The sequence below is a fragment of the Chaetodon auriga genome, chromosome 3 (assembly GCF_051107435.1).
Source record: "Chaetodon auriga isolate fChaAug3 chromosome 3, fChaAug3.hap1, whole genome shotgun sequence".
Classification (NCBI taxonomy): Eukaryota; Metazoa; Chordata; class Actinopteri; order Chaetodontiformes; family Chaetodontidae; genus Chaetodon; species Chaetodon auriga.
This window is the reverse complement of record NC_135076.1, coordinates 6,435,193-6,461,020: the sequence shown is the minus strand read 5'-3', so window position 1 is coordinate 6,461,020 and position 25,828 is coordinate 6,435,193. Positions and strand designations below refer to the sequence as shown.

General features: G+C 43.1%; 2 protein-coding genes across 3 annotated transcripts; one reads left to right on the top strand and one right to left on the bottom strand.

Moving 5' to 3' along the window:
• On the top strand, window positions 1-1,995 carry psmg4 (proteasome (prosome, macropain) assembly chaperone 4). Of its 2 annotated transcripts, none has more exons than XM_076726505.1 (3): window positions 1-246; window positions 1,427-1,502; window positions 1,625-1,995. In XM_076726505.1, exons 1-3 carry the CDS (start codon window positions 67-69, stop codon window positions 1,744-1,746), a joined length of 378 nt encoding a protein of 125 aa, XP_076582620.1. In that variant the 5' UTR covers window positions 1-66; the 3' UTR covers window positions 1,747-1,995. The 2 variants fall into 2 exon arrangements, with proteins under 2 accessions (XP_076582620.1, XP_076582619.1); XM_076726504.1 differs by having other exon boundaries at window positions 1,427-1,541; window positions 1,604-1,995.
• slc22a23 (solute carrier family 22 member 23) lies at window positions 1,878-25,745 on the bottom strand. Its single transcript, XM_076726503.1, has 10 exons — window positions 24,662-25,745; window positions 22,660-22,763; window positions 21,113-21,267; window positions 10,193-10,379; window positions 9,787-9,914; window positions 8,916-9,018; window positions 8,466-8,692; window positions 4,822-4,854; window positions 4,587-4,710; window positions 1,878-3,913 (listed from the first exon to the last, which is right to left on the bottom strand). The coding sequence occupies exons 1-10, from the start codon at window positions 25,088-25,090 to the stop codon at window positions 3,493-3,495; spliced, it is 1,911 nt and encodes a 636-aa protein (XP_076582618.1). The 5' UTR covers window positions 25,091-25,745; the 3' UTR covers window positions 1,878-3,492.
• Between the last annotated feature and the right edge of the window lie 83 nt (window positions 25,746-25,828).

Genomic DNA, 25,828 nt, shown 5'->3' with positions numbered 1-25,828 from the left:
TCTGTTTATAGCCAGCAAGTGCGGGTGCAGATGGTCGCTAGTAACAGCTAGCTGGAGTTCAACAAAATGAACGACACAGGACTCAACGGAGCGGCGCTGGACGTCATTACGATGCACAATTTTTCGGAGAAGATTTTGGAGCAGGTCGTACACTTTCACGTTATGAAGCTCAGCGGCGGGTTTTTCCTGTGGGTAGGCTCGACTCCGGTCTTGTCCAACCTGGCGGTCTCCATGAGCAGCAAGTATGTAAGTAAAGACAAAACAACAGAATGAGTGAACAAGCAGCTGGACCAAGTTCACACGTGGACTCTGTAGACTGTCACATAGTGACGCACGGCCGCGTAAAACGAGACCCGCCGGGTAACTACGGTGGTTTCCTTTACATGGAAATGTGACATCACTGTAGGATAGAAAATCACAGAGCTGTCATATGAAACAGGTGTTTTGATGATATACAGAATGCAGTTATTTATTTGTAGCAGGGGATGATTGGATGTATGAAGGCCTAAAGGGTTAGTTCGCCCAAATCACAATAATAAACTTTATTTGTAAAGAAACTTTCATACATAAGATACAGCTCCAAGATGTAATGAAAATGCTTAAAACTGATTCAAAGGTTGCAAGTAAACTGAGTAACATTCAATAAAATCGACAAGGCAACAAAATGAAACTTCTACTGAACAGTACGATTAAGATCATTCTTGTGTTGATTCTTGGAGGATTTTGCTGTTAAACTGTTTTTTAGTAGCAGTAATTTTGTAGAATATCTCCAATTGAAAGTTTTTGAGTGGGCATCAATTTTCGTTTTGTGAATTGTTGTAAAAAATGTTTTCAAGGTATCAAAATATTAAATTAATTTTCCCCAAAGGGACATATTGTGTATGGGACAGCAGTAAGGCTGTAAAATAAAATATTAAATCATTTATTATTGATTTGGACAGCCATTTCTTCACCTTGTAATGGGTGCACAAACCCGAAAGCAGCTGATTGAAAATCTAAATATATACAATAATGTCTGGAGAGTAATACAGGAAAGTCAACCGAGCCTTCAGTGCATCTTTAGGAAAGGGAGAGAGATTCACTAAAGTGTCGATATATTAATTGAAAAAAAGGAAACAATTTGCAGTTAAAGAATACGTACACAGAAGAGAAGGTTTGACTCGTTCTCCAGAGACTCTTATGGGAAATTTTCTTCATCTAAGATTAACCACATTGTCTCACCTCAAGCAGCCAAATGTGGGAAAACAGTTTATTGGGTGAGTTGACCCTTTGAGGGGAAAGCACTGTCATGTACCAGCTCTGTGGTACATCTAGGACCACCTGACAAACAGATATTACCTCAGTGAAACATCATCTTTAATGTTAGAGCTAATGATTTATGTACGCAGAGGGGCTAACCGCTGTTCAACCTATTGTCTGTCTGCAGGACTCAATGCCTTTATCTTCATTAGTGATGGGGGACCCATCCGATACTGCTCCAAATTCCTTGGCCCAGAGATTAGGTAATGATGTAAGACACTGCATGAATTTATGTGTCTCACTGTTGCTGCTATACCATTTTGTGTATTGAATATTGTATTGTGTATTAAATAAACTAAACATGAAACAACTGCCTGTTTTCCAGCAAAGAAGACCAAAAAGCAGGTTTTTGTGAGTTGCAGTCTTCCCATGACAGATTCCAACCTCAGTCTTCTGGTGGAGAACAGGATCAGAAAGGAGCTGGAGCTTCACCCTGAACACTTTTGAACTCATCTGATGGTTAACTGAGCTCTGAGGACATGCAGGGCGACATAAAACATCAGGTGCTTCTCCTGTGCTTTGAACTTTCATACTCCTTCCGATACTGAAACTGTACTCCAACACAATAACCACCAGAGTCACATCAAGTGTTCTTTTATTGACATAATAAATTAAGTGATTTATTATCAAAACATGTAGGCCTATGGCTTTTTGTACAAATGCATCATATTAAAAAATAACACTTAGAAAACAGCATTAGTGGTTGAGTTTCTTTTTTTTTTTCTCTCTCTCGCTCTCTGAGTGTTTAACTGTTGAAAACATACAAACTAGCAAACCATACAGGGTGTCCGAAATCTGTGCTGTGTACTAAATATGATGTAAAAAATGAGTGATGTTGGAATCTGGATTCAGGTACATTTGGACAAAAATGGTTTATGGGATGGTTTATCTATTCAGTGTGCTTATATCCTATAAAAGTAAGGTTGACAGTCCATACATTATGAATGAATGGCACATGTAGAAATACCTTACATTTTAATGCACTCCTAAGGGATACTTACATATAGTAGTAAAGTGTATAAAGGTACACTAATCACAACTATGCCAGGTCTATGCAGACAACTCTGTTCTATTCTAATCTTCACAAACGTTTATTTCAAAAAACTGTAAAATATTGTGCTTTCTGGCTAGAGTTACACATCCTAGGAGCAGGATTACAACATTACCACAGTACAGAGAACAAGGAGTGAGAGTTGGAGTGGAGATATTTGCTAATTAAGGAGGTATTTCAAGCAACAAATTGCCCTTGGCAGCATGACAAAATAAATACTTGTTTTCTTAAATTACATTCTCTGTTTTGTTAAAGGAACAGAGCCATCATGATAAAGCCATTTAAATGCTGAGACGTGTCATAAGACACACAGAAGTACGCTCTGATGTCCTTTCAACTCTCAGATTTGTTTAGCATCACCCACAGTCTCTATAGGCTACACATACAGTCTGCCAAGGTCTCCGGCTGTTCATCACATCAGACAACCATCATACAACCGCAACAACAGCAGTAATGCTTTCTTTAAAAATCAGTGTCTACACTGACCTCACCTCTGAGGATAAAGTGCCACATTGGACTTCTAGTAGAGGGACCACAAATAAGAAGAAATAACATGTAAAACTATTTGTGCCCTTTCATGCAAAGAGTGGTAGTGGTTTAGCCAATCCCTGGATCTCCAATGTGTTGGCTGAAAATCACAAACACTTGATTGTGTCTGACATTTAGTGCAAAATAACTTATAAAGAATTATAAGATGCAGTGAAATCCTCTCTCAACGAGTCAAAACTACAAACAGAAAACTCACAGAGCACATATTATTGAAAGCTAGTCTGCTCTACTTTGTCTCTTCACTTGCCTGCGTCTACATCTTTCAACCTGTAAATCATCCCCCACAGAGCAGACGGCAGTGCAAGAAAATCACCAACGCCACTGAAGACTTTCATATTATTTAACACACACTGACTTCAGATAAACTTGTTCCAGTACAATATTTTTTGGCAACTCTTGAATGAATCATAGTCACTACAAACTACACAAATTTACTATCGTCACCATCTCAAACCTCATCATCGCACGAGTTCATCTGGTTCATCCGAACGATTCTTTTTTCCCTTAAAAGTTTTTTCACAAGTTCAGTGACCATTCAGTCTGGTTAATGCTCGAGCAATTAATAGCACAGTAGGAAACTATTGCTATGATGCTCACACCCCATTGGCTATGGCACGATTTCCAATTACCTCCCCACCAGTCGCCAGGGCGTATGTGGCGGGTACCGCTGCCAGAGCGGTTGCTACTGCCACTGTAGCGCCCCCAGTGGCTGAGAGGTGTAACGGAGTGTCATGGACCCGGGAATAGTCCCCGTCACTCTTGGCAAGAAGGAGGTGCTGCTCTCCTGGGTGGAGCAGAGTCTGACGGGTGAAGGTCTCTCCATCAGCCAGGCTCTCCGGCAGGGGCTGGCCCCGCGGCTCAGGCAGCAGCAACAGGCAGATGATGCACAACAAGGTGCAGCAGGCGAAGATCACATGATGTAGGAAGTAGCCCTTTTGGTTGTGGAGCTCCATGATGGGTGCGGTGAGCATGCCAAAGCCGGCGCTTGCCAGGACCAGGCCCAGCCCTCCACCCCTGCACAGAGAGATGAAATATAGTAGATCCATGATCAAGTTAGTCTGGCATTAATCAAACTAACTACAGGAGCTCTTAAGGCTCAGTGTGCTTCAAATGAAGTGCAAACTGACCCCCACGTCCACTCAGTGACTGGCCAAGTTTTCTTTTTTCATTCTTCATACAATTACTTCTGCTACTTTTTGTATGTAAAAATGAGTGCAGCTCCATGATAAAGGTATAAGGTATAAACACCTTTGCTATGAGACCCCTTTGGACAACATTTCATTTGTTCTACTGGTTCATTTGAAGCATAGTGAACCCTTGATGGGCCCCAAGTCCAAACTCAACTGTCAGTCAAAACCACAAGATGGAGCCAATAAGCAACATAAGAACAAGAGCTGAGCCCAAAGATTCCACTCATTGTAATAATATACAGTGTGGACTATACAGTAATTGTAAAAGTACGCTGTTTTTGCAGTTACAGCACAGGAAATCAATGTATCACAGTTTTTCACAGCACACACATTTTCCACTTAGATTTTGGTAACTCAAATGAAATTGCAGTAAAGAGAGTTCACAATAGGCAGCAAATAGGAAGTGATTTCAGACACCGCCTGAAGCTCGCTTCATCAGCTTCTGTATTTATGGATGTAATGAAAAGGTTGAAGACGTGTTGACCATTCAGGCTCACCTGATGACAGTCGGAGTGATTTCAGCACAAAAGAATATGCTGAGTGTGCTGACTGCATGAGAGGAGAACATGCCGATGATGGAGAAGGCCACCGAGAACTTCCTGTTCAGAGTGTCTCGCAAAACTGCAAAGCAGGACATGAAAATGTAACCAGGAGCACACAGTGCAATGCTTATATATCCTCAAATCAACAGAATATTTCACTATTTCAATGAATCATCACAAACAGGTGTACCTGTGTCATGGCGAAGGCTATACTTCCCAATCACTGGATTCCACGAGCGAGCATTGGAGAGTCAAAGAGAGGAGAACATGTCATTAATAAGCAGAAAGGGAGGCACAGTGCTGTCTCAAATCAAGCAGAATAAAAAAGCTTATGCGAAAACATGTAACTAGTTTACCACCAAAGCTTGACATAATGACTTCTGTGCTGTATATGTAGGTCAAAAAAGAAAGAATGAGGGGACACTCCAATTAGACTGAGAGTTTAACTGCAGTCTCCTCTATTTTAATGACACAGGGATGTCATGCAAAATGCTTAGGTACAACTCGGTTTACTGTAGAATTTTCTATGTCTGTCCTAGATAGTTTTTCATAACTTTCTGGACTGATTTTTGAACTTTTAATAAACCTATCCCTGGACAGCAATTGTCCAGTCATAGCTTAGAAAGCACAATTATACACAGCAGGGTCTGTCAAAGCTTTGGAGTAATCTCAACATGCTGGGAGGGCAACACGCACAGGGCGCTAGTAAGAATGAGACTTAAAAACTCCACCATACAAACAGTTTGGAGCTTTTTTTCTTGCCTTTCCAATATAAAAAGAGCAAACGTGTAAGGGATGAATAAGTGCATTTTTCAACTGTATAGTAAATGTAAATGTTTGCATGCCTCCCTTCTGGCATTACTCTCGAGGCCAAGAGAAAGTATAGCATGAGGTTAGTGTATTATTTTGTGGGCTAACAGGTTATATTAGACAAAGCCTTGTTCAGGACTGACAAATCCACTGAACTCGCTGAATTCGCTGAACTCCTTTTTTTCTAGTAATCACATCATATTAGTCATCTTACATACTTTTTCCTTGTAATGCCTTAAAATTACAGTGATAAATGGAATTTCCTATGGCATAAGGACAGCATCAGTGCACATCTCGCAATACTTTGAGGTGCATGATGTGAACCAAGGGCCAGGAAGGACTGATGTCTTTGGTATGTTGACATACAAAATAGCAGTTCATTAAACAGTGCAGGGTGTTCAAAGTTATCTGAGTCTTGATTCTTCTTGATCTGATGTCAAGCAGACATTACATGGAGTCAGGAGTGGTGCAAGTACCGATCATCACCTTGCTTCATCACTGCTGCTTATGCCTTCACTAAAGAAGGAGCTGCACCTTTTGGAAGAGGAGGGCATCACTGAGAAAGTTGCACAACCCACATAGTGGTGTGCCACCATGGTCCCAGTCTTAATGCCTAACAGAAAAGAGGTCCAGTGCTGTGGAGACCTAAGGAAACTGTATCGTGTAGTGCAGTGGGAGGAAAACATGCCGCAGCTCGAAGGGTCTAAAACGTTCATGTCATTAGACGCCATCAGTGGATTTTACCAGATTCCTCTGCACGAGGATATCCCCAAATTAACCACTTTCATCCCTCTCTTTCTGAGATATGTCTTCCGCTGACTCCCATCTGGTATGACAAATAAGAAGCGCGCCAGAAATCTTCCAGCAGAAAATGACAGAAACCTTACAGGGGCTGAAACAAAAAGATGTCTATGGATGACATCCTACTTGATATAGAAACCAATCCAATCCATGATAGATGTCTGGAGCAGGTACCGAAAGTAGGCAGCTGGCCTCAAATTGAACAGAGCTAAACGTAAGTAAGTTCAAACAGCGACAGATTTGATTCCTGGGGCACATCTTTGATGAGAGTGGTGTGAGACCTGACCCAGAGAAAGTGGCGGGAATAGAAAATTAATCACAACCTCAAAATGAATCAGAGCTCAAGCAACTCCTTGGAATGGTCAACTACATGGCCAAATTCATCCTAGAACTCTCTACATCACGACAACCATTCTACGAACTGCTGAAGGTGAAGGTGGAATGGCTGTGGGCTCCTGCACAGCAGGCTGCCTTTCGGAGACTGAAGTCTGCCATAGTATCTGCACCTGTACTCTCCCTCTATGATGCTACCAGGCTTGGTGGGGTTCTGCTGCAGCAGGTGGTGAGGACTGGAAACCTGTGGCGTATTGCTCCAAAATACTCCAGGATGCAAAGACCAGGTATGGTCAAATAGAGATAGAATGCTTGGCTAGTGTTTGGACATGTGAGATATTTGAAAAATACCTGTTTGGACTTCACAGCTTTTAGGTGATCTCTGACCAAAAGCTGCTGCACCCTTAATGAACAGTAAAAACCCCAATATGTCCTGATAAGGTGCCAGAGGCTGCTGATGAGACTGTGTGCACCAGGAAAGACATTAGCAGTAGTCGATGCTCTCTCCAGGGGCCCAGGGCAAATTTCCATCAATGAAGTGGATAGATATATAGACTCAATCCTGAGTCATGTCCCAGCTACACCACAGAGAACACAAGAGATCAGAGACCACACAAACCCCCAACTCCAGGTAGTGATGCAGCTCATCCAGTCAGGGTGGACAGTTTATGAAAGGAAAATATCTGAGACAGCCAGAGTTGTCAAAGGTAGAACGTTTAGTGGTCAGGTGATTCCCACCTCTATTAAAACAGAAATTACAGGAAGGATTCACAAAGCTCACTAAAGGTAAGTGAAATGCAGAAGGAGCCAACATAGTCAGTGTGGTGGCCAAGACATTCACAGGACATAGCAACTGAAGAAACTCAGTAAAAGGTCTGCAGCGAGAACAGAAGCACATAAAGGAAAGAGCCACTAGTGCCAACTGTATTACGTTCCAGTCCCTGGCAAAAAGTTGGTGGATATCTGTGTTAGTACAACAAGCAGTCCTACCTGGTAGCGTCTGACTACTACTACAGATTCTACACCTACCCGTACCAACCAGTGGCCAGATCATAGAGAAGCTAACAGACACCTTTGCACAGAAAGGTATTCCACAAGTACTAGTAAGTAATAAGAAGTAAGAAGTAAGATTTTATTCGTGTAACATCTAGTCCAACTGAGAGGGCTCCTGGCTTTGATGACATACAGAACCATGCCTTCTTTCCTTGCCGGAGTCAGTCTTGCAGAGGTGCTGATGGATTGGGAAATTCAGACCACTTTACCAACCTTGTCTAAGAACTTAGATCCAAACTGGCCAAAAAAGAAAGAAATCAGGCTAGCAAATGCATCTGTCAAGCAGAGACAAGCATATCATTTCTTGTGTTTTCACACCATACCAACTCAGAGTGTTCTGAGTTTTCTGAGTATGTTATAATCTTATAGTGACGCCAAGCAGACATTGCAATAATCTTAAGGCTCACTGGCTCAACCTTGCAAAACAACAATGCTACTCTATTATTTCCAAGTCCTTGAAATGGATCAATGGTCAAAATGCTAATATTTTAGTGAACTTGTACAGTACATTTTAGCCTTAGTCTTTTTAGCATCCTTACAGTGTCAAGTTAGCATGGTTTCATCAATATAAACATCAAGTCTACAATTAAGATTCTTATGTAGAGTTTTCCAGCATCTCACATAATTAATGTTATTTAACTAGCTAGCTACAGCTGACATAATATGTCATTCAGTCTTTTACGTATCAAAATCAATGATTTTTTATCTCCTTCTGTCTGAAATCAAAGACCCAACTCTAGAATGCAAAGCTTGACAGGTGCAGCATTGGAAACAAAGAGTTGCAGGATTTTGCCAGTAAACTATTCTTCTCATGTATTTCTCTGTATAAATACTCACAGTTGAGTAAACCCAGCTGTAGTAGGGATGCCAGGGCTGTTATGATCATGAAAGTGAGTAGCCCTCCACGTCGACCCATCAACCCCACGGCAGGGCAAAGGGCCAGGCAGGTTGCCACAGCGATGCCAGCCATGGTGTAATAGTCCGCATGGCACAGAGCAGTGGGCTGGGCTTCCGGGTCCATCATACTGCGGGCGAAGCAGTGGTGGATTCCATAACCTGTCAGCCTGCACAAACAACACACGAACAAACAGTAAGAAAGTGGAAGGGGAGGTAGTACCTGAGACATGTGTCTGCCACGGGGCAAGTGAGCTTTACACTCACAGACATGTCTTCAGTTCTCTCTGGGGGGCGAGCTCATGTGCAATTCATGCTTTCTCAACATTACGGATGTTGGCTTTGATCAGACAAGGAAATTCACAAGCCCAGCCACAAATAAAATGCACTTACGAGTTGACACACAGCACCACAATGTTTTTCCACAGGTTCCTGGTGCTCATCATCTTGACAATGCAGGTCCTCTGGGGTTTCTTGTGCAGCTCTTGCTCCAGTTCTGGTAGGAAACATGAAACGCACACCTTGAGACCCTTCCTTTCAAGAGGTAATGAGAGACCGACCGCTACAGGACCTTTAGCACGGACAAGGTAATGTGCTGTAGGGACTTTAGATAGACATAGTACATCCCTTTGCTCACTCTTATCATCTATCTGTCTGCTTAGCCACTGGGAGAGGCAGAAACAATGAATCAATCACCAAGGCAGAGGAGGAAGAGGTGACGGTGGCACAGAGAGGAGGGATCTAATAGAAGGAAATCACCAACACATCACTTCTTTAAGGACTGCACAGTTGCAAGGCAAATAATTATTAACTTCTTTGATCACCTATTAATTGTTTTAAGTAATTTTCAAAGAATTTGCCAAAAATTTACATTTAACAGACACATTAAACTGTAATGAAAATAATTGTTTGATACTTTGTTGATCTTACATCCAGAAGTCATCTGAAGGAACATGTGCTGTATGTGTTTGTCTGATTGCAACTGCATTTCATCATATACAGTAAGGAGCTGAGAAATGTTGTTGCTTCAACATGTTTGCCACATGAAAAGGAGACCGCTGAGTCTTTGTATGTGAGTCAGTGTCTTTGTGTTCGTTGCATGTTCATTTCATCACACACCAAGAAGCAGTTGCAACATAACATGATGATGATTTAAAATAATTTGCATAATGAAATGAATAAAGCAGAAGAAAGTATAAATTGATAGGCAGATGGATTTTGGCTTATTCATCTTGTTTAATGTCCCTCCTGAAATCTTCCTCACCTGTAAGAACTCCGCTCGGCTCAGTTGTCATGTCAACCTGGTTCTTCCTGGCAATGCGCAGCATCATGGCTTTGGACCGCCTGTAGTGCTGGGTGGCCAGCAACCAGCGCAACGACTCGGGAAAAATCCTACAGAGAGAAAAGGAGGGATGGAAGGACATGGAGAGAGCAGACAAAGAAGGATGAGAACAGAATATGTTGTGAAGGCAAGAAGAAGAAACAGAAGGAGGGAAGATGACAAATGATTAGAGAAAGAGAGGATTGTTTGTTAGTAGAAGCAGAGTGTGTTCAGTACTGTGTGTGCAGTGTGTACTGTACAAGCCATTGCCTGGCTCAGCGTGAGAAGAATCCACTCCCCCCACCCTCCCACCCCGCCACTGTGGAATTCCTCAGAGGGTGGGACTCACCAGACGTACGGCAGCATCAGAACGAAAGGGCTGATTATGACAATTTGCAGGACCTGCCAGTCATCCCGGTCTGGCCAATTGCGGCAGAGAGCAGCCACCCCTGGCATCAGTAGCTGCCCACCCACCATCACAAAACTGGCCACCATGGTCATGGAGAAACGCCAGCCTGGCAAACAAAGCTCGATCCCTAAAATAACAGAGACAGACAGAGGAGACAAAGAGGAACATTTAGTTTCACGTAAAATGTAGATTCTTGTATTGTTGGTGCAACATCATTTACTGTGAAGACAAGTAAATGATGCTGTATGTGTGTGGAAGAGATTACCATCATAAGTAAACTAACAGCAGCCTGGGTTGGAAGAGTGTGATGTGTTTGTTTGTTTAGTGATGGGGCCAGCATTGAATATCCTCTCTGAATTATTAAGGACTCCTATTACTGATCCTTCCCCGGAGAACACACAAGTTTAACACCAGACCTCTTTCTGAACTCAGGATGAACTACATGTCAAAGCTGTTGAGAGGGTTCAGCTGCTTGGTGAGAATTTTTCCTTAATTTTCCTCAGACTGGGCTTCCACTCCCTCCCTTACTGCCTGTAACATGGTACAGTCCAGATGGCCTGGTCCATATGGCAAGGTCTTTTTGAAGGTGACCATTGTGGGAGGGAAGGAGGGAGGGAGGGAGGGGGGAGGGAAGACTCACAAACCTGGCCTCCTGTACCATCACTTCTTTATGTGGTGAAAAACCGAAAGAGGGGGAGGAGGAAAGGGACCAGGAGGGAGACGAGAAAGTACGAAGAGAGGGGAAGAATACAAATTACTTTTTCCCCCATAGGACAAGAAAAAACCCTCTATTCACTAGTGGAATCACCAGAAGAATGACAATAAAGACTAGCAAGAGGGAGGCTTAGGGATAGATAAATAACACATGGAGAAAGGTGGAGGGGAGGAAAGCAAAACAAAGAATAAGACAGAAAGATGACAAAGATTTTCAGATAAGAGAGAGAAGTGATTCAGTTAGAACATAAGGCAGGAAGACAGAGAAAGAAAAAATAAAGGTATTACTGGAAATCCCTTCATCTCTGTCCTCCTCAGCCCCAGACAGACTGTTTTAGAGTTAATGTCTCCAAAAGCCTTCCCTGCAGGAACCAAAACAGATGAAGGAAATTACACTGACCCATAATCCTTCACCTGCCTGTCTGCCTCTCTCTCTTCAACCTTGTTGTGCATCAGAGGAGAAAGACAGATTCTGTCTGTCTGTTAGCCACTGGTGTAAGAAGCATTTAGACCTTTTCTAAGAGTAAAAGTAGCAATACAACAATGGAAACAAGTCTCACTTAAATCTTTACTCTAAAAGGGAATCCTGATTTGTTACAATGATTAGATGGGTTGTGACCATGTACCTCAATTACCTAAATCACTTTATTGGGATATAAATCTGAAAGTGAATGCACCTGAATGATTGGTTAAGCTTCCTTGCACATGAAAAGCAAAAGTATGGTCGGTCATAGCTGACCCAGGAAGTTCATCTGTGAGTAATCATTTCACAGTTAAGCTTTGCTTTACATTGAAAGTCCCAGTTGTAATAAACCAGAATTATTTTATTTATTTCTAATTTATTTATTTATCTACAATTATTTTTCTCACCAGCTGGTGGAGACCAAAACAGAGCTCAAAGGAGAGTGAGCATTGGCCTTAAAGCTATCAGGTGACTACAAACAATCCATTGGGATGATAATGTTGCCTTGTGTTTGGTGGATGTGGAAATAATCGTCTGTTTGCTAACACATTAACCATCCCAACGTTAAAAAAATGAATGTCAATGTTGTGCTTTGAACTTGTTCTACTGCCCCCAAGTGGCCAAAGAACAATGAATGCAGCTTTACACAGAATTATATTACACACAGTAGTATTCTATGTACAAATAGGTAGTTTGATACATAAAAAATCTTCATCATGATTGATGTTTGCGTGTGAAACCTTCATCTGCAAAGTAACAAGTACGTAAAGCAGTAAGATAATCTAGTGGCAAGACGTGTAATAGTCCCTGAAATTAAGTGAAGTTGAAGAAAATATGAGTAGCTTGCAAATTGTAGTAGTATAAGTAGCTACCATACTTAGAGTACGTACAGTTCTTGTTTACAAGTACTGTTGGTTCCCTGTCTGCCCTGTCTGATACCCCTGTTCACAGCAGAGCCACACACACACACACACACACACACACACACACACACACACTTGAGAAATCAACTGTAGCTTGGCAAAGGTAATGCTTTCCTAAACCTACCTCACAAACAAAAACCACTCCCCAACTCTCTGGGGAGGTTTGTGATCCCGCCGACTATACAAGGATAATAACACAGATACACACACACACACGCACACACACACACACACACATGCACACGCACACACAAATACACATATGCACTGGCAAGGACCTTTTGTTCCAGCTGAGTGGGAGAATGGTTCTCCTTGTGCTGATTGTCTCACTGCCCCCCCTGTGGGCTGATCCTCCCTCACCCCCCTTCTGCCCATTCTCCCCTCTTGCTCATCAGAGCTGAAGTGGCTCCCTCACCCTTTGTAAAGCCACCATCCCCCACCCTCCTTACCCCTTCCTCTCCCTCCTCCCTCCTCTTCCTCCTTTCACCAACCAGCTTTTGCACTGTCTTTACATCTGAAAGTGAACAGTTGCTGAGGGTGCGGAAAACAAAAACTAGAATGGAAGAAAGGGAGGCTAAAGACAAAGAGAAGGCAACAAAAGCAGCTGATCTAATGGCCAAAGTAATCTTTGATGACAAATGGCTGACAGCACCACCACACACACTTTGTGTTGTCTGCTGCTCCCTTGCTAACCTTGCCTGGGGCATGAGAACAGCGTGGAGAGACAATTGGCTTTGTAACAGCATGAGTTCAGAGTGAGAACCATGGTCTGTGCTAGTGTGTGTGATGTGGATGCACAGAGAGGGAGAAATGTTCGATCCCAAGTCAACAGCAGTTTTGATGCTGTCTAAAATATAAATAGAACAGAATGAAGTCATTGCAAAACTGACAAGTTTTACGAAGTGTTCCTGCGGCCATGTAGCAATATCCTTATCCTACAGTCATGTGTTCACAAAGTGGTGAACCTCTCTCCATCCTCACTTGTGAACAACTGAGTCTTTCCAGGATGCTCCTTTCATACCCAGTCATGATACTATCACCTGTTACCAATGAACCTGTTTACCTGTGGAATGTTCCAAACAGGAACAGACATAATTCAGGATGAAGTGATCAATTGCTGCATCCAACACCCTTTTTTGTGGCAATCCATATGTTGAACAATCAGTTGACAGGCTGAAAATTGTTTGGCAACTGTTTTGTTAATTAATTATTCAACTAATTTTTCAAGCAAAAATGACAAATGGCTTCTCGAGTGTGAGGATTTGCAGCTTTTTTTAACCTAATGAAACAGTTAACTGGCTGTCTATTGGTTTGGGACTGTCTGGGACAAAACGAACACTTTCAAATCATCACATGTGGCTTTACACAGAAAATAGTGACAACTTTGATCTGCTGGTGGTGGCACATTCATCCTGATGGGGACATGATTATCTGTACTTAATTCCTCACTAATTCATCCCATAATTGAGATATTTCTGTCTTGCAGACCAAAGTGGGAGACATCTCTAGATTCATGCTGCAAGCATGGAGAAATGTGCCAAATGGTAGCTAGTCTGAGTTTCTCAGAAGTGGGGATTTGCAGCAAGTCTCTGTTTTATATCGCTCGTAAAGTGAATACCACTGAGATCTGGACCAAAGGTCAGATAAAACAAAGAATTTTGAAGTGGTCACCACCATTTTTCACTATTTCATTGCATTTTATAGACTAAACAAAATGAGTTACTGAGGAAAATATTATTTTGCTGCTGCCTTATGTAAATAACTACATAGAGAGGCAGGGACGGGAAAAAGAAGGCTTGACAAGGGCACAGCGTGACAGGACAGTCCCTCTCCCCAGCTGAGTCAGCAGTAGTCATCCCCCCAGCTCATAACCTCTCTCTCACACACACACACACACACACACACACACACACACACACACACACACACACACACACACACACACGCACATACTTCCATACAGTATACTGCATGTTTTTGTCATTACCTGCAATCTCTAAGGAGCAGAGACAGAGAGGAGAAGGCGAAGATATTAACCTTGTCTCACTGGTGTAAAAGCAACTGCTGCCTAATTCCTTTGGGTCCATGCAAACCTCATTTGCAGAAATCTATCTTTTGACTATCAAATGCTGACTCCCTGTAGGCCTTGAAAAGTCGCTTTGAAAATTTTGTAGCTTGCCACAGCAGCTCTAGTCAGCTGGGATGTACAGTGAATGCAAATGTTGACACAATTTTGTGGGAAGAGCATACGAAAACATCTACAGAAACTTTTTAAATGACTCCTGCAACATAATCTACTCATCTGCTATTGCTTCTTCCAACGCAAAACTGTTCTCAAGTCTGTCGTTTGCAGCAAGTTCAAGTCAAATATGTGTCTGAACAAGTCTGAAGTTCTTGAGGCCAATTCCAAGTCAACTGAGCTGTCAACAATTTGAAGTCAACAGCCCTTATGAGAAAATTGCATGTCTGTCAGGTCTCTGAGTGATGACAATTATGATCCAGAACTGTCCCAGAATTTTACCAGGTCACAACTTGAGACTACTTTTGCTTTAAAGTTTAAAGTCTAGTCTAGCAGTCAAGTCAGAAGCAAGGTCGCATTCAGACCAAGGACACCACAGTGCCCTTATTAATTCCAGTGTTGACCTGAGCTCAGCTGTCACCAGGAACGCAATGCACCAAGGTGCTGCATTTACCAATTAAATATTCAGGAGTGCATAATCCTGCTAGATTACTTTGTGATTCTAAATGCCATATTTATCTTGTGTACCTGACGATCATCAATATGAAAGATAAAAAGCCAGCTGCTTTTAAAGACACAAAATCCTTCCTCGTAATGTTATAAACCATTGCAGTGTTTTGGCATCCAATAAGCCTTCAAACGCATGCACCTAAGACTTAAACTGGACTTCCTCCATCACATTTCATTGTCTCACTCGCACCTTAAACAACACTATCCCACCAATGCGGGGCTGAACATTCACTATGTCAGTCCAAGTCAAGTCTCAAGTCTATAGCTCTGCTCCAAACACTCATAGTTCCTCCACAGGAGAGCTAAACACAATATATCTGTGACGGACCATCTCCTCCTCAGAGCTCTGAAGCTCCACAGGAAGTAGCATAATTTAATTTAATGGAGAAGCCATGATTCTTGGGAACATATGGAGCTTATGGATCAGTGGGAGAGAAGTGGATCATGCTGCAGCAGTGGTTCGAGAAGTTTCTCTGGATGTTTGATGCTTTTGTTTTTGGCATTGAGTTGCCCTTACACCCACTGTAAATCTACACTAACTACATCGGCTGTCTGCTGTGAAGGAACAGCCTTTAGAGAGAATTCCTGAAAGGTTTGCGATTAAATACTTTCTCGCCTGAACAGCACTTGTGTTGACATAATATTGTCCAGATGAGCTTGGATAATGGGGAGCCATGGTAGCAGGATGGAATTACATGTAATGTGTGTGCTAAAATATAGAGGAAAAATAAGCAAAAGGAATGAAGAGACAGAAGCTCCATCCTTCCAGCTCCCGCAGGACGGCCCCGAGGTAGGTGCTAAATTACAGACTAATAAACCCCATGCAGAATTGGTGCAACAACCAAATATGCACAAAACATACACACACATCAACACACTCACATTAGCAGAGCAAACTAAAGCTTCTGCTGGCAGCTCCAGTGGAGTTTATTATGCGCTGCGTGGTGCAGAGAGATAACCGAACGATGAGAGATTTCAAATGAGCCTCGAGAAAATGAGAGAGTGAGGGTGAGAGCGCTGCTAGTAATAAAATGGTAGCGAGAGAGAGAGCGGGAGGAGGAGGATGGGATGAATGGGGCAGAGAAGAGTCAAGGGAAGCATGGAATGAAAATGGAAAGGGCAAGAGTGCTGCTGGATTTAGAAACAGAAATTCAGCTGCTTTTACAGTGACAGAGGGTGAAAGAAAAGGCAGGCTGAAAGAGTCTTTCTGTGAGGAGACAGACACGACAATACAGATGGAACAGTGCAACCACAGCGTTTACCATGCATACTTACTGTACACTCATCCACAGGGCAGCATATGTGTGTGCTACATGTGTGTTTTTGTGTTCTTCTTTCTGATCTGCTTCTCGCTGCAGCCTAAACATTACAGAACAGTTTTAAGTCGTTCTTTCTGCATGCTCAGTCTGAACTGAAACAACGTCTCTGATGTTAAAGTGCTGCTTTCAGCTTTAGATTAGCCCTTTTTATACAAAGTGCCCCAATTTCAGCACAGCGCAACAGGATAATTAACATACAGACAAAGCAAGTAAGATTTTTTTTTTATGGCCTAACAGTAACATGCCAAGTCGGTCACATGACCTCACATCATCGTGTTTCACCTGCTGATGACCAGATGGGAGGCAAAAAACCCCTGAAACACGATGTGAAGCTGGCTGAAGTTAAGGCCTGGAAAATCCCTCAAGAAAAGTGTGTGCACACAACTACAGTAAGTACAGTAGGTCAAGCGTGGCGGTCCATTTGTTAATTGTGATGGATGGTGTGACACGTACCATTCACCTTTGTTTTCTCCTCCAAGTAACAACTTAACAGCTGGCTTGTTTACAACCTGTGTCACCGTCTGACTGCTCATGTTTCTTGCCTTGCAGGACTTCTTTTAAGCCATGTCACCATATTCCCAGATCTAAGCCAACATCTCAAGCTACATCGAAGCTACCACGTGTTTGTTTTAGAGCACATAACCTTTGTTATGTTTACGTCTACCATCCACACAACTCCAGCATTTTGGAACCCCTAAAACAGAGACTTCTGGAAACAATGATGGACACATCCATGTCCGCTTCCTGATTGGCTCTCTTAGTCACGATATGTTCTTCCCTAATTAGTCATGCCCCTGTCACATGACCTTTTTCCAGAAGAGCAAAAAGACATCAGTCTTAACTACCAGCAGTTAATTTAACATGAAGAGCAAATTGCAGGCATTGACCTTGCTGTCTATGCTAGCAGCTGTTGTGCAGTTAAACTCTGCATTTTATAATGCTACTACCGCCTACCTGCGCAGGAGGCAAGCTATTATTCTATTCTAATTTGCGCCAATGCACCTGTCCACAGACGCTGGTTTTGAGGCCAGGAAGAACCAGAGCTTTATCAACGAGGCTGTGGTTCCTGAGGAAACTTTCCAACGTATTTTTAGACTTAGTGTGTGTGGAGGTAGCCTTACAGCCACTTGTCCAATTACTTTTGGCACCTTAAAACTAAGAGACATTTTCTAAAAAGGGTGTCACTGTTCATCTGATGAGGATACATGATCCATGGTCGCCTTGTTTGTATGTTTAGGATCACTGATCTGCTTAACTGTTTCATCCAGTATGTATATGAACACCTTCAAATTACAATTGGAGGTCAACACTTCAGCCTCATGGCTGTTTATTCATTTCAAATCCAATGTACTGATCTACAGAGCCAACACAACAAAACAGTGCGTCACTGCCAAAGAACTGATCAACTGCACTGGTTCTGTCCCGCAGGGTTGATTGTTGCACCTCTCGTGGCAAAGTCTAAAAGCAGAAATGAGGTATAGTAATGACAAATTTCATATATATTCAGTCCACTCTGAATCTGTACAAAGTAGGCTACATTCTCTCACAGCTCATGTGTTAGCACAGCACATATTCAGCCTTTGGGGATGTGTTTATTGGAAACTTCAAGCATCTACATGATATAAGTGTGCTGTTATTCTGCCTCTTTTTTACTGTTAATGGGATGGCAGTGTCTATTATCTGCTGTCATAATGTAAGTTAGCTTCAAAGGGAGTCATTCTGTGGCAGCGAGACGACGGTTCCTCCTACTGGATTCATCTACACCTCACACAAACACCCCTTTTTTTTGCACTTCAAAGTGCATGCATACAATCTGTTCTCTCTCACACACACAGTAAAACACACACACACACGCACACACACACACACACACACACACACACGTATCCCATCATTGTCAACAAGGAGCACACAAACAAGTGGAGTATAGAAAAATTGCCTCCCATTACAGGTATTTTTGTTTGGCAAACAGACGTTAATAACAGGACAGGGATGAGCGCAGTCTGTCTGTGTGTGACATGAATGAGCAAACTGTAGAGATTTACAGTAAAGTCAAGTACGTAAAAGCTGGAGTTTTTTGCATTGAACTGAAATGTAAAATAAGAAGTGCTATATTGACCATAGATAGCATTTTTAACTGCAGTCATTCATTGTTCAAATTACATTAGTAGCCATTAATATGTTTTGTTAGCAAATCATTTGTTAGCCATGTACCATTACACTTTTGAGATTCTTTTAAGAATTCTAGCTAATGTTTGTGTTTCTATTTCTATTTCTATTTTGGTGGTCTTAATTGATGCTAATGTTTTGGGATTGAAACAGAAAAGCTGAAAGTAAGACCACCACTAATGAGTGAAAGTGGAAACACAAAACTGGCAGCCAGCATCTTGACTTGCTTGATGAATGGGAGCGCTTGCTTGCTGTGAATATCTACCATTGCTCCCTTCCATCCCATGATGTGAATGAGCAATTTTTAGACTAAATGTACTGAAATTTGACTACTTTTGGGCCAACATATAAAGACGTTTAAAGAAATTCAGCATCTCCCCGCAAAGCATTATTGGCAGTGTGGAAACAGCCTTGAAATTGAATGAGCTTCACATAAAATGTCATTGGACAGTTAACTGACTAAACAGATTACAAATGAATGATTGATGGATGTTGGACATATGCTCTGCCCTGGCTGTAACAGTATCTACCGTACATTTTATTCTTTGTAATCACCACATGTGATCAACAACATTGACCACAATATCCCTTCATGACTCCAGCTATACTCCTGTGGCAGCGTTGTCTTCATCTTACATTAATCATATATAATGAACATGAATCCCATTCCACTTGGACTTCACAAAAGATTATTTGTGTTTGTTTGGAAACATCACAGATTAGACTCAACCCTCTGGAGTCTCTCGGCAGACGGCTCGGAGGCGTCCATTTTGTTTGTTTGTTTTTAGAAGCAGTTCAGCAGAGATTTATCAGGAACCCCTGCTGAGAGGGACAAAACCCGCCCCAGCGCCGAGCTCAGAGTCTGCCCTCGCCTCACGCATAATGTATGACTAATCTCCTACTGGCCTGAAAGACAGGAGGCCTGCAGAGGGTGAGAAAGAGGTGACGGCAGCAGGGAGAGGGGACAGGGGGGAATGCAGTGTGGGGTGAGAGCAATCTCTGGAAAAATGAAAATGCTGTCAGCCAGCTTGGTGTCATTAAGAACACCTTGGCCGCTATTGTGCAGAGCTACAGAAGGGACCCAGACCTTCTGTGTTCTCTCACAAAAAAAGCAAAGAGCACCAAAATGCACCATGAACCTTTAGAATTAAAGCAAGTGAAAGTAAAAAGTGAAAGTGAAAGTAATTAAAAACACCTAAAGATAGCTGAGGTCCATGTTAGCTGCTGTTCTGCAATCACTGCAATACATAACCATAAGCATTGGTTTTCTCCCATTTCATATATCCACCATCAGTTTACTCCTGTGTCATCTTTCCAATTGTTTAGCTGTAATATCTGCTGACATGATACTGGTCCAACCTGCTTTGGTTACAACCGACACTAAACTATCCCAGGAAAGTCCTCAATCTGTGTAGTTTTTCACGTTAACCCCCAAAAGATATTAGACTGTCTCTCAGAAAATTGAATCATATGACACCCTGTTCACTAAGACAAGTTCCAACCCTGGATTTTTAGTAATTTTTCTAATTACAAATGTAAGTGTGAACTTTAGCTTTCACTACGACTTTTTAATAACTGGTGTCCCAAAAAGAATGAAAATACTACAATTTGCATTACTACAAACTGTATACGCTGAGGGACTGACCAGATAGCAGACTACTAGTCAGGGGAGGATCAATAATCAGAGCAACTGGACGATGAACATGTCAGTCTCCGAATGTTAAAGGTGCACTATGATGGAATTGTTGGTCACTGTTTGTAAACATTCAAACATGGCCTGACGCCACCATAACAACACTGCTTCTACATACACTGCAAGCTGCTGTTGAAGGAATGCTACATGTGCTGTGATGAAAAAGCTGATACTTTAGCAAGCTAACCAAGCTAACCTGTTGGTAAAACTCCTGCATAGTATACCTTTAAAGTCAAGGATAATTCTGTTTTGGTTTGATTTATTGACGACCTTGTGATATATCATCAAATATAAGCTATCAGACTATGTCACTGATAGTATGATAAAGCCTTTGACTTATTTCTATGATTGTCCCTGATTCATTTATTTCATTTTATTGACGGCGCACAATACAGTCCATGCACCAGATACAGCCACCAGTTCCTCTCTATCTGTAAAACTGGAATCATGAATTATAACAAACAAACATGTAGAGGGAGAAGAACGTAAAGGGCATCCTAGACACCCACAGAAATCACATGAAAAAGACAACAGTTAAAGGACAGTATTCAAAAACAGTAAATATCCTAATGCGAGGATAGTTTAGGTCATTTAGATGTCTGGTCAGTTTGTGGGACACAAGCAAAATATTTCTCTTCTGCAAGAGAATGCAACAGTAGGGTTTTTTCCCTATAAAATCTTCTCCTCTACGTCCCATCCAGGGATCCACACTACTCATGCATCAATTAAAAAAGCACAAAAAAGGACAGAGGACAGATGAGGCAATACAGGAGCTGGGAAGCAGAAATAAAAAGACAGACAAGGATGAGGGAGTGGAAGCATGTACTTACTGAGCACATAGAGGGAGAGAGCGAGGCCCGCCAAGCAGAAACCCTCAAAGAAGCGCAAGGTGCTGAACATGGTGACGTTTACAGAGAAGGCAACACTCAGACCAAACACCAGCATGAAAAGCACCGAGAGAATCAACACTGGGTGTCGACCAAACCTTCGAAACAGAGAGAAGCAGAAAAAGAAAGACGTTGAAAAGTGTTTAAAAATGTCACAATCTGAGAAATGAAGCTTCTGGTGTGCAGGCGGGTGAAGGTGCCATTCCAGCCATCACTTCCTTCAGATTCTGTGGACTTCCTGGTTTAAGGGGTGTCATTAGGTCAGTGGGTCGGGTCAGAGCTGAGGCCTCCTCAGCCTGCACATTTCTTTACATTGTTTCCATGGTTACTGATCCCAAACACAATGCAGAGACTTTTTTCCCACGAGGCGAATCAGGTGGCTCACAGGCTGCAGACGTGACCACAATGCAGCCTTAAAGGGTCAGTTCACCCGATCAAAAATAAGCATATTGTCTCACTAAGCCGGGCAGATTTGGTTTTACATGTCAATGTTTTAAGATATCGTTTGTGGAGCTCACAGCTTTAAAAAGCATCATTTAAATATTGTAAAAGCAACATTGTCTGTCAGAAAACAACAATATCCTGGAAACTACCAGACAGTTTATACTGACGGCACTTTCCACCAAAGAAACTGTCTCAGTTGACAGTACAGTCTGTGGACTAATCAGGACACCAGGCCTCAAGCAAGAGCCACTCACACAGACAGGTTTGGTCTTGAGTGGCACATACGAGTGATTTCAGAGAATTTGTGGCATTCACCAATTTTTTCATACTTGAAATGTTCCTCATGTTCATGCATGAGACCCGTTGTCTCTGGAAGGTTTTTAGCCACACTAGTTGGGTGGCTGTATGGATGGAAATGTCTGCCAGTACAGACTGAAATATGTCAACAAATATCAGATGGATTGAAATTTGGTACAGATATTCATGGTTCCCAGAGGAACATTTCCCCTCATGCCATCAGAAGGTCAACGTTTTTACTTGTCCAGTTAAATATGTCCGTCTATGAGATGGACTGGCACATCTTGTGTAAAAGTGAAACATTTCAGCAACTGGTAGATTTCACAGGATGAATTGAAATAACTTGGATGACTGACTGTTTTTAACCTAAAGCTATGATCATGTGAAAATTACTGATTTGTGCAAAGCTTTGGGTGATAATCAAATACCTCCAAACTGATTAGATTAATTAACAAACCTTAGCATACCAACACACTAATCTAAGACGATGAACGTGTAAACATACTTGCTGAAGCCTGTAAGCATTGTTTTTGTGAGTATGTTCACATGCTGATGTTAGCATTTAGCTCTATGTACCACTGTGCCAAAGTACAGCCTCACACTACCATGGGTGTAAACTCCATTGTTTCGGCTCAGAGGCAGAAATCTTAAAGACAAATAATAAAAATACTTTAGGTGAATGGATCATGTAGGGTTAACTAAGCAAAGCCGTGTAGAGGCACAAAACAGACACAAAAGAGGCAGCTTACCAGTCAGCCATGACACCCATCACTAGGTAGCCAAATATGGAGCCCACCAGCAAAGAGAACTTGGCAATGTGCACCTTCCAGGCTGAGTCACACACCAGCTTCCACTGAAACAAGCCACAAAGATGGAGAGAGGAAAACAAGTCAACTTTTCAGAGAAAACCACCCATAACGAGATGAAAGGGAATTAAACAAAAGCATCTGAGCTGAGTTTTAATCTGAAAGCTGCACAGAAACAACAAGAAATGTGGGCTTCTCTCATCAGAGGCCCGTCAAACTCTGACTCACTGTTTTGATAATTCATGAAGGTTGTCGAGTGTGCAAACATGCAACAAACGCTTTTGAAATATTCAAATGTACGTTTTGAAGGAAAAAAGAGAAAGCGCAAGCGTGAATGTGCGTGAGAGGGATGTGAATGCGGACACGTGTCTATAATAACAGAAATCAATAGCTTTCCACTCTTTCCTCTAAGCCCATGGGTCAGTGCACACACCGCCGCAGCTCTCAGCCTCTGAAACTCAGCCAAAGACACATGCGGAAGCACGATGTGTACTCTATATTTGTGCATGACCCTAAAAGTATCTACGAGAGCCCAGCAGAGAGATTCAGCTGTGTGTGAAAATAGTGTTGGTGTTTAACAATGGTTTACAGAACTCCCCGCTGAGCCTCCAACTGTGCCGGGGAGCAAAGAGGAGAGGGTAGAAGGAGATGATTATTGGTTATGACTTATGCTTTTGGTTGTGAAATGGCTGGTGGTGATGTGGAGAACGCAGCCAGTATGGGTTTATTATGTATGGACTATTAACACCAACGTTATCTGAGAAAACAGACATCACACATGCGCACATGCCAGAGCTGAGTGATGGTACTGTGATGGCCGTACAATTTTATCTTTTTAGAAAATTCTGTTGTCTAAACTAAATTCCAAGCAAAAATCAGCTACTGAAGTTTTATATTTTACACAAGTGCATGGCAGGATTAACCTTCTGGGGGTCCCGGGGGGCCCCACTCCTTCCACTCTCTGTACATTATTCTTTGCTAGACCAAGCTCCAAATTGGCTCTGATGTTATGTGATTAAACTTTATGAATAAGCATAAAAATGAAAACAAGAACGGTTTTAAAACTGTATTTTGACACAGGGACCCTCCTCACAACATGGCATCAAGATGAGATAAGGCACAAGAATGCCTTTAATGTGGCATACTCTCAAATACATTCACAGTTAAATTAGCACAAACCAGTTGACGCACTGTAAATCTGGAGCTTTCAGGGCCCCTGGAGTTCTGGGCAAGGACGAACCGATCCTCATTAAGCCAATCAGGATATTGGCCAGACTTAACAGTCCATGTTAAATACAATTTTTCCCAATGTCATTCTAAATTTCAATTTCTTCTATTAGTAACATTCATTAAGTCACAGCAGGGGACGCAATTTAGAAACAGCGGGCCACTCTGTTTGCTGGATTGGTACCAGCATGCAGATATATCGAGGTGAGATACTAGAATTGGAGAGGGGTTTATCAGTGCATCTCTAGTTCTCCAGCTCTGGGACAGTTGCCCACTTTGCCCAGTTGGTAATCCAGCCGGGCACAGTGAAGCAAGGTTCACTCAGCCAAACATCAATCTGATTATTTTATATGTGATTTGCCAGAATTTGTTGTAAAATAGTCTCACTAACAATGTGACTGATTTCAACCACAACGCACACACACAGTGCATCCCAGTTTGTCATCAGCTGCTGTCTTCTCTGAGCTCAAAACACACACACACACACACACACACACACACACACACACACACGTACACACACACACGCGCGCGTCCTCTCATATTGAGGTCAGTGGGTAACTTGTCAATCAGCTGTGTTACTACGTGTGTTTAAGGCTCTGCTCTAAAGTGAGTGCCAGGGACGATGAAGACACACGGTGGTGAGGATGATGATGATGATGAGGAACAGAAAGCTTTCTTCTCTGACAGAGCGATAACACTGCTGCTCACTCGTTACCTTGGTAACCACATTTTGACTAAGTCCCGTCTGCAGCTCGAGCCTCCACTCCTTGCAGGCGCACAGCATACTGCTGCCATCGCCGTATCCCTCCCCGGTGCCGTTGTCGTTGAGTTGGAGCGCGGGCGCGCCAGCGGTGACGGTGACCGGCGGGGCAGCCGCGGTCCAGTTACTGTGGTTCGCGAGAGGTTGCACGCACGTGCCATTGGGCTGTGCCAGGAGGAAATAATCCGAAAACTGGCTAAAGCCGATGAACAATGCCGGTATCCAGGTCAGGACCACGAGCTGCTTCTGATGTTTCCCAAAGCCCCCCAGAGACGGCAGAACAGAGCCGTCGATGTGCGGCAGCAGCCGGGGCACTGGGTGCTCCAGCGGGGTGAAGCCGTTCTCTGGCGGGTGGTCCTGCGCCTCCGGGCGGCCGGCTGCCATCACGGCCCCGCCACAAAGAGAGCAGCTGGGCGCAACAGCGGGTGAAGCAAAGCCCCCGCTCTGTTGCCGTCCGCGCACTCTGCGTTAAGCCCTTTGACACAAAGAAAGCCCACAGCGCAGATAAATCCTGTGTGTGCCAACAAAAGCCCGATCCAAATATGGGGGTCTCCAATCCGTGCAGAGGCACCGAATCACCGAGCAGCCGTCCTCATGGCGAGGGGACTCAAAGCGACCAGGGGATGTCCGAGTAGAGAGGCTGTGTCAGGAGGAGAGGGCTGTGGAGAGGCTCCCGGAGAGGAGTGGGCTCGGACAGGCGGGCATGCTCACCAGCATGGGCTTTGTATTCCACGAGCACAGCTCCTGCAGCGGGATCCATCCATGTGGAGCTGAGCTCGGCCAGGCCTGCTGGTTGTGTAGAAGTGGAAAACGGAGCTTCGTCCACACTGGGATCTACTAAACATCTGCTGGTCCTTCATCCATAAGCGCCACAGGTCTCAAACCTGTCCAAACTGTGACCTCCTGGAGGTGCGCATCACTTAGTCTCTCAGTTCCTGAGTACCCGAGCCCCCACTCATCACCTGTCCACTTTGATGGCGTTGAGTTCAGCGACGTTGTGAATATGCTGCTCGGTTGGTCGCCGTCTAGTCAATGGGACATGGTGCCAAAGCAGGGCTTGGAGCAGAGATGGGGGGAGACCAAGCCCCGCCCTCCCTCGGTCGCGCTATGCGCTGCGATTGG

Bases quoted from the DNA above. Each gene is read 5' to 3' on its own strand.
- psmg4 (XM_076726504.1), top strand. From the start codon at position 67: ATGAACGACACAGGACTCAACGGAGCGGCGCTGGACGTCATTACGATG. The intron at 247-1,426 runs GTAAGTAAAGAC...GTCTGTCTGCAG, and splicing joins TCTCCATGAGCAGCAAGTAT to GACTCAATGCCTTTATCTTC. The intron at 1,542-1,603 runs TGTTGCTGCTAT...AAACTAAACATG, and splicing joins CATGAATTTATGTGTCTCAC to AAACAACTGCCTGTTTTCCA.
- slc22a23 (XM_076726503.1), bottom strand. From the start codon at position 25,090: ATGGCAGCCGGCCGCCCGGAGGCGCAGGACCACCCGCCAGAGAACGGC. The intron at 8,693-8,915 runs GTAAGTGCATTT...TTGTTTGTGCAG, and splicing joins GTGGTGCTGTGTGTCAACTC to GCTGACAGGTTATGGAATCC. The intron at 4,855-8,465 runs GTGAGTATTTAT...CGTGGAATCCAG, and splicing joins ACAGCTGGGTTTACTCAACT to TGATTGGGAAGTATAGCCTT.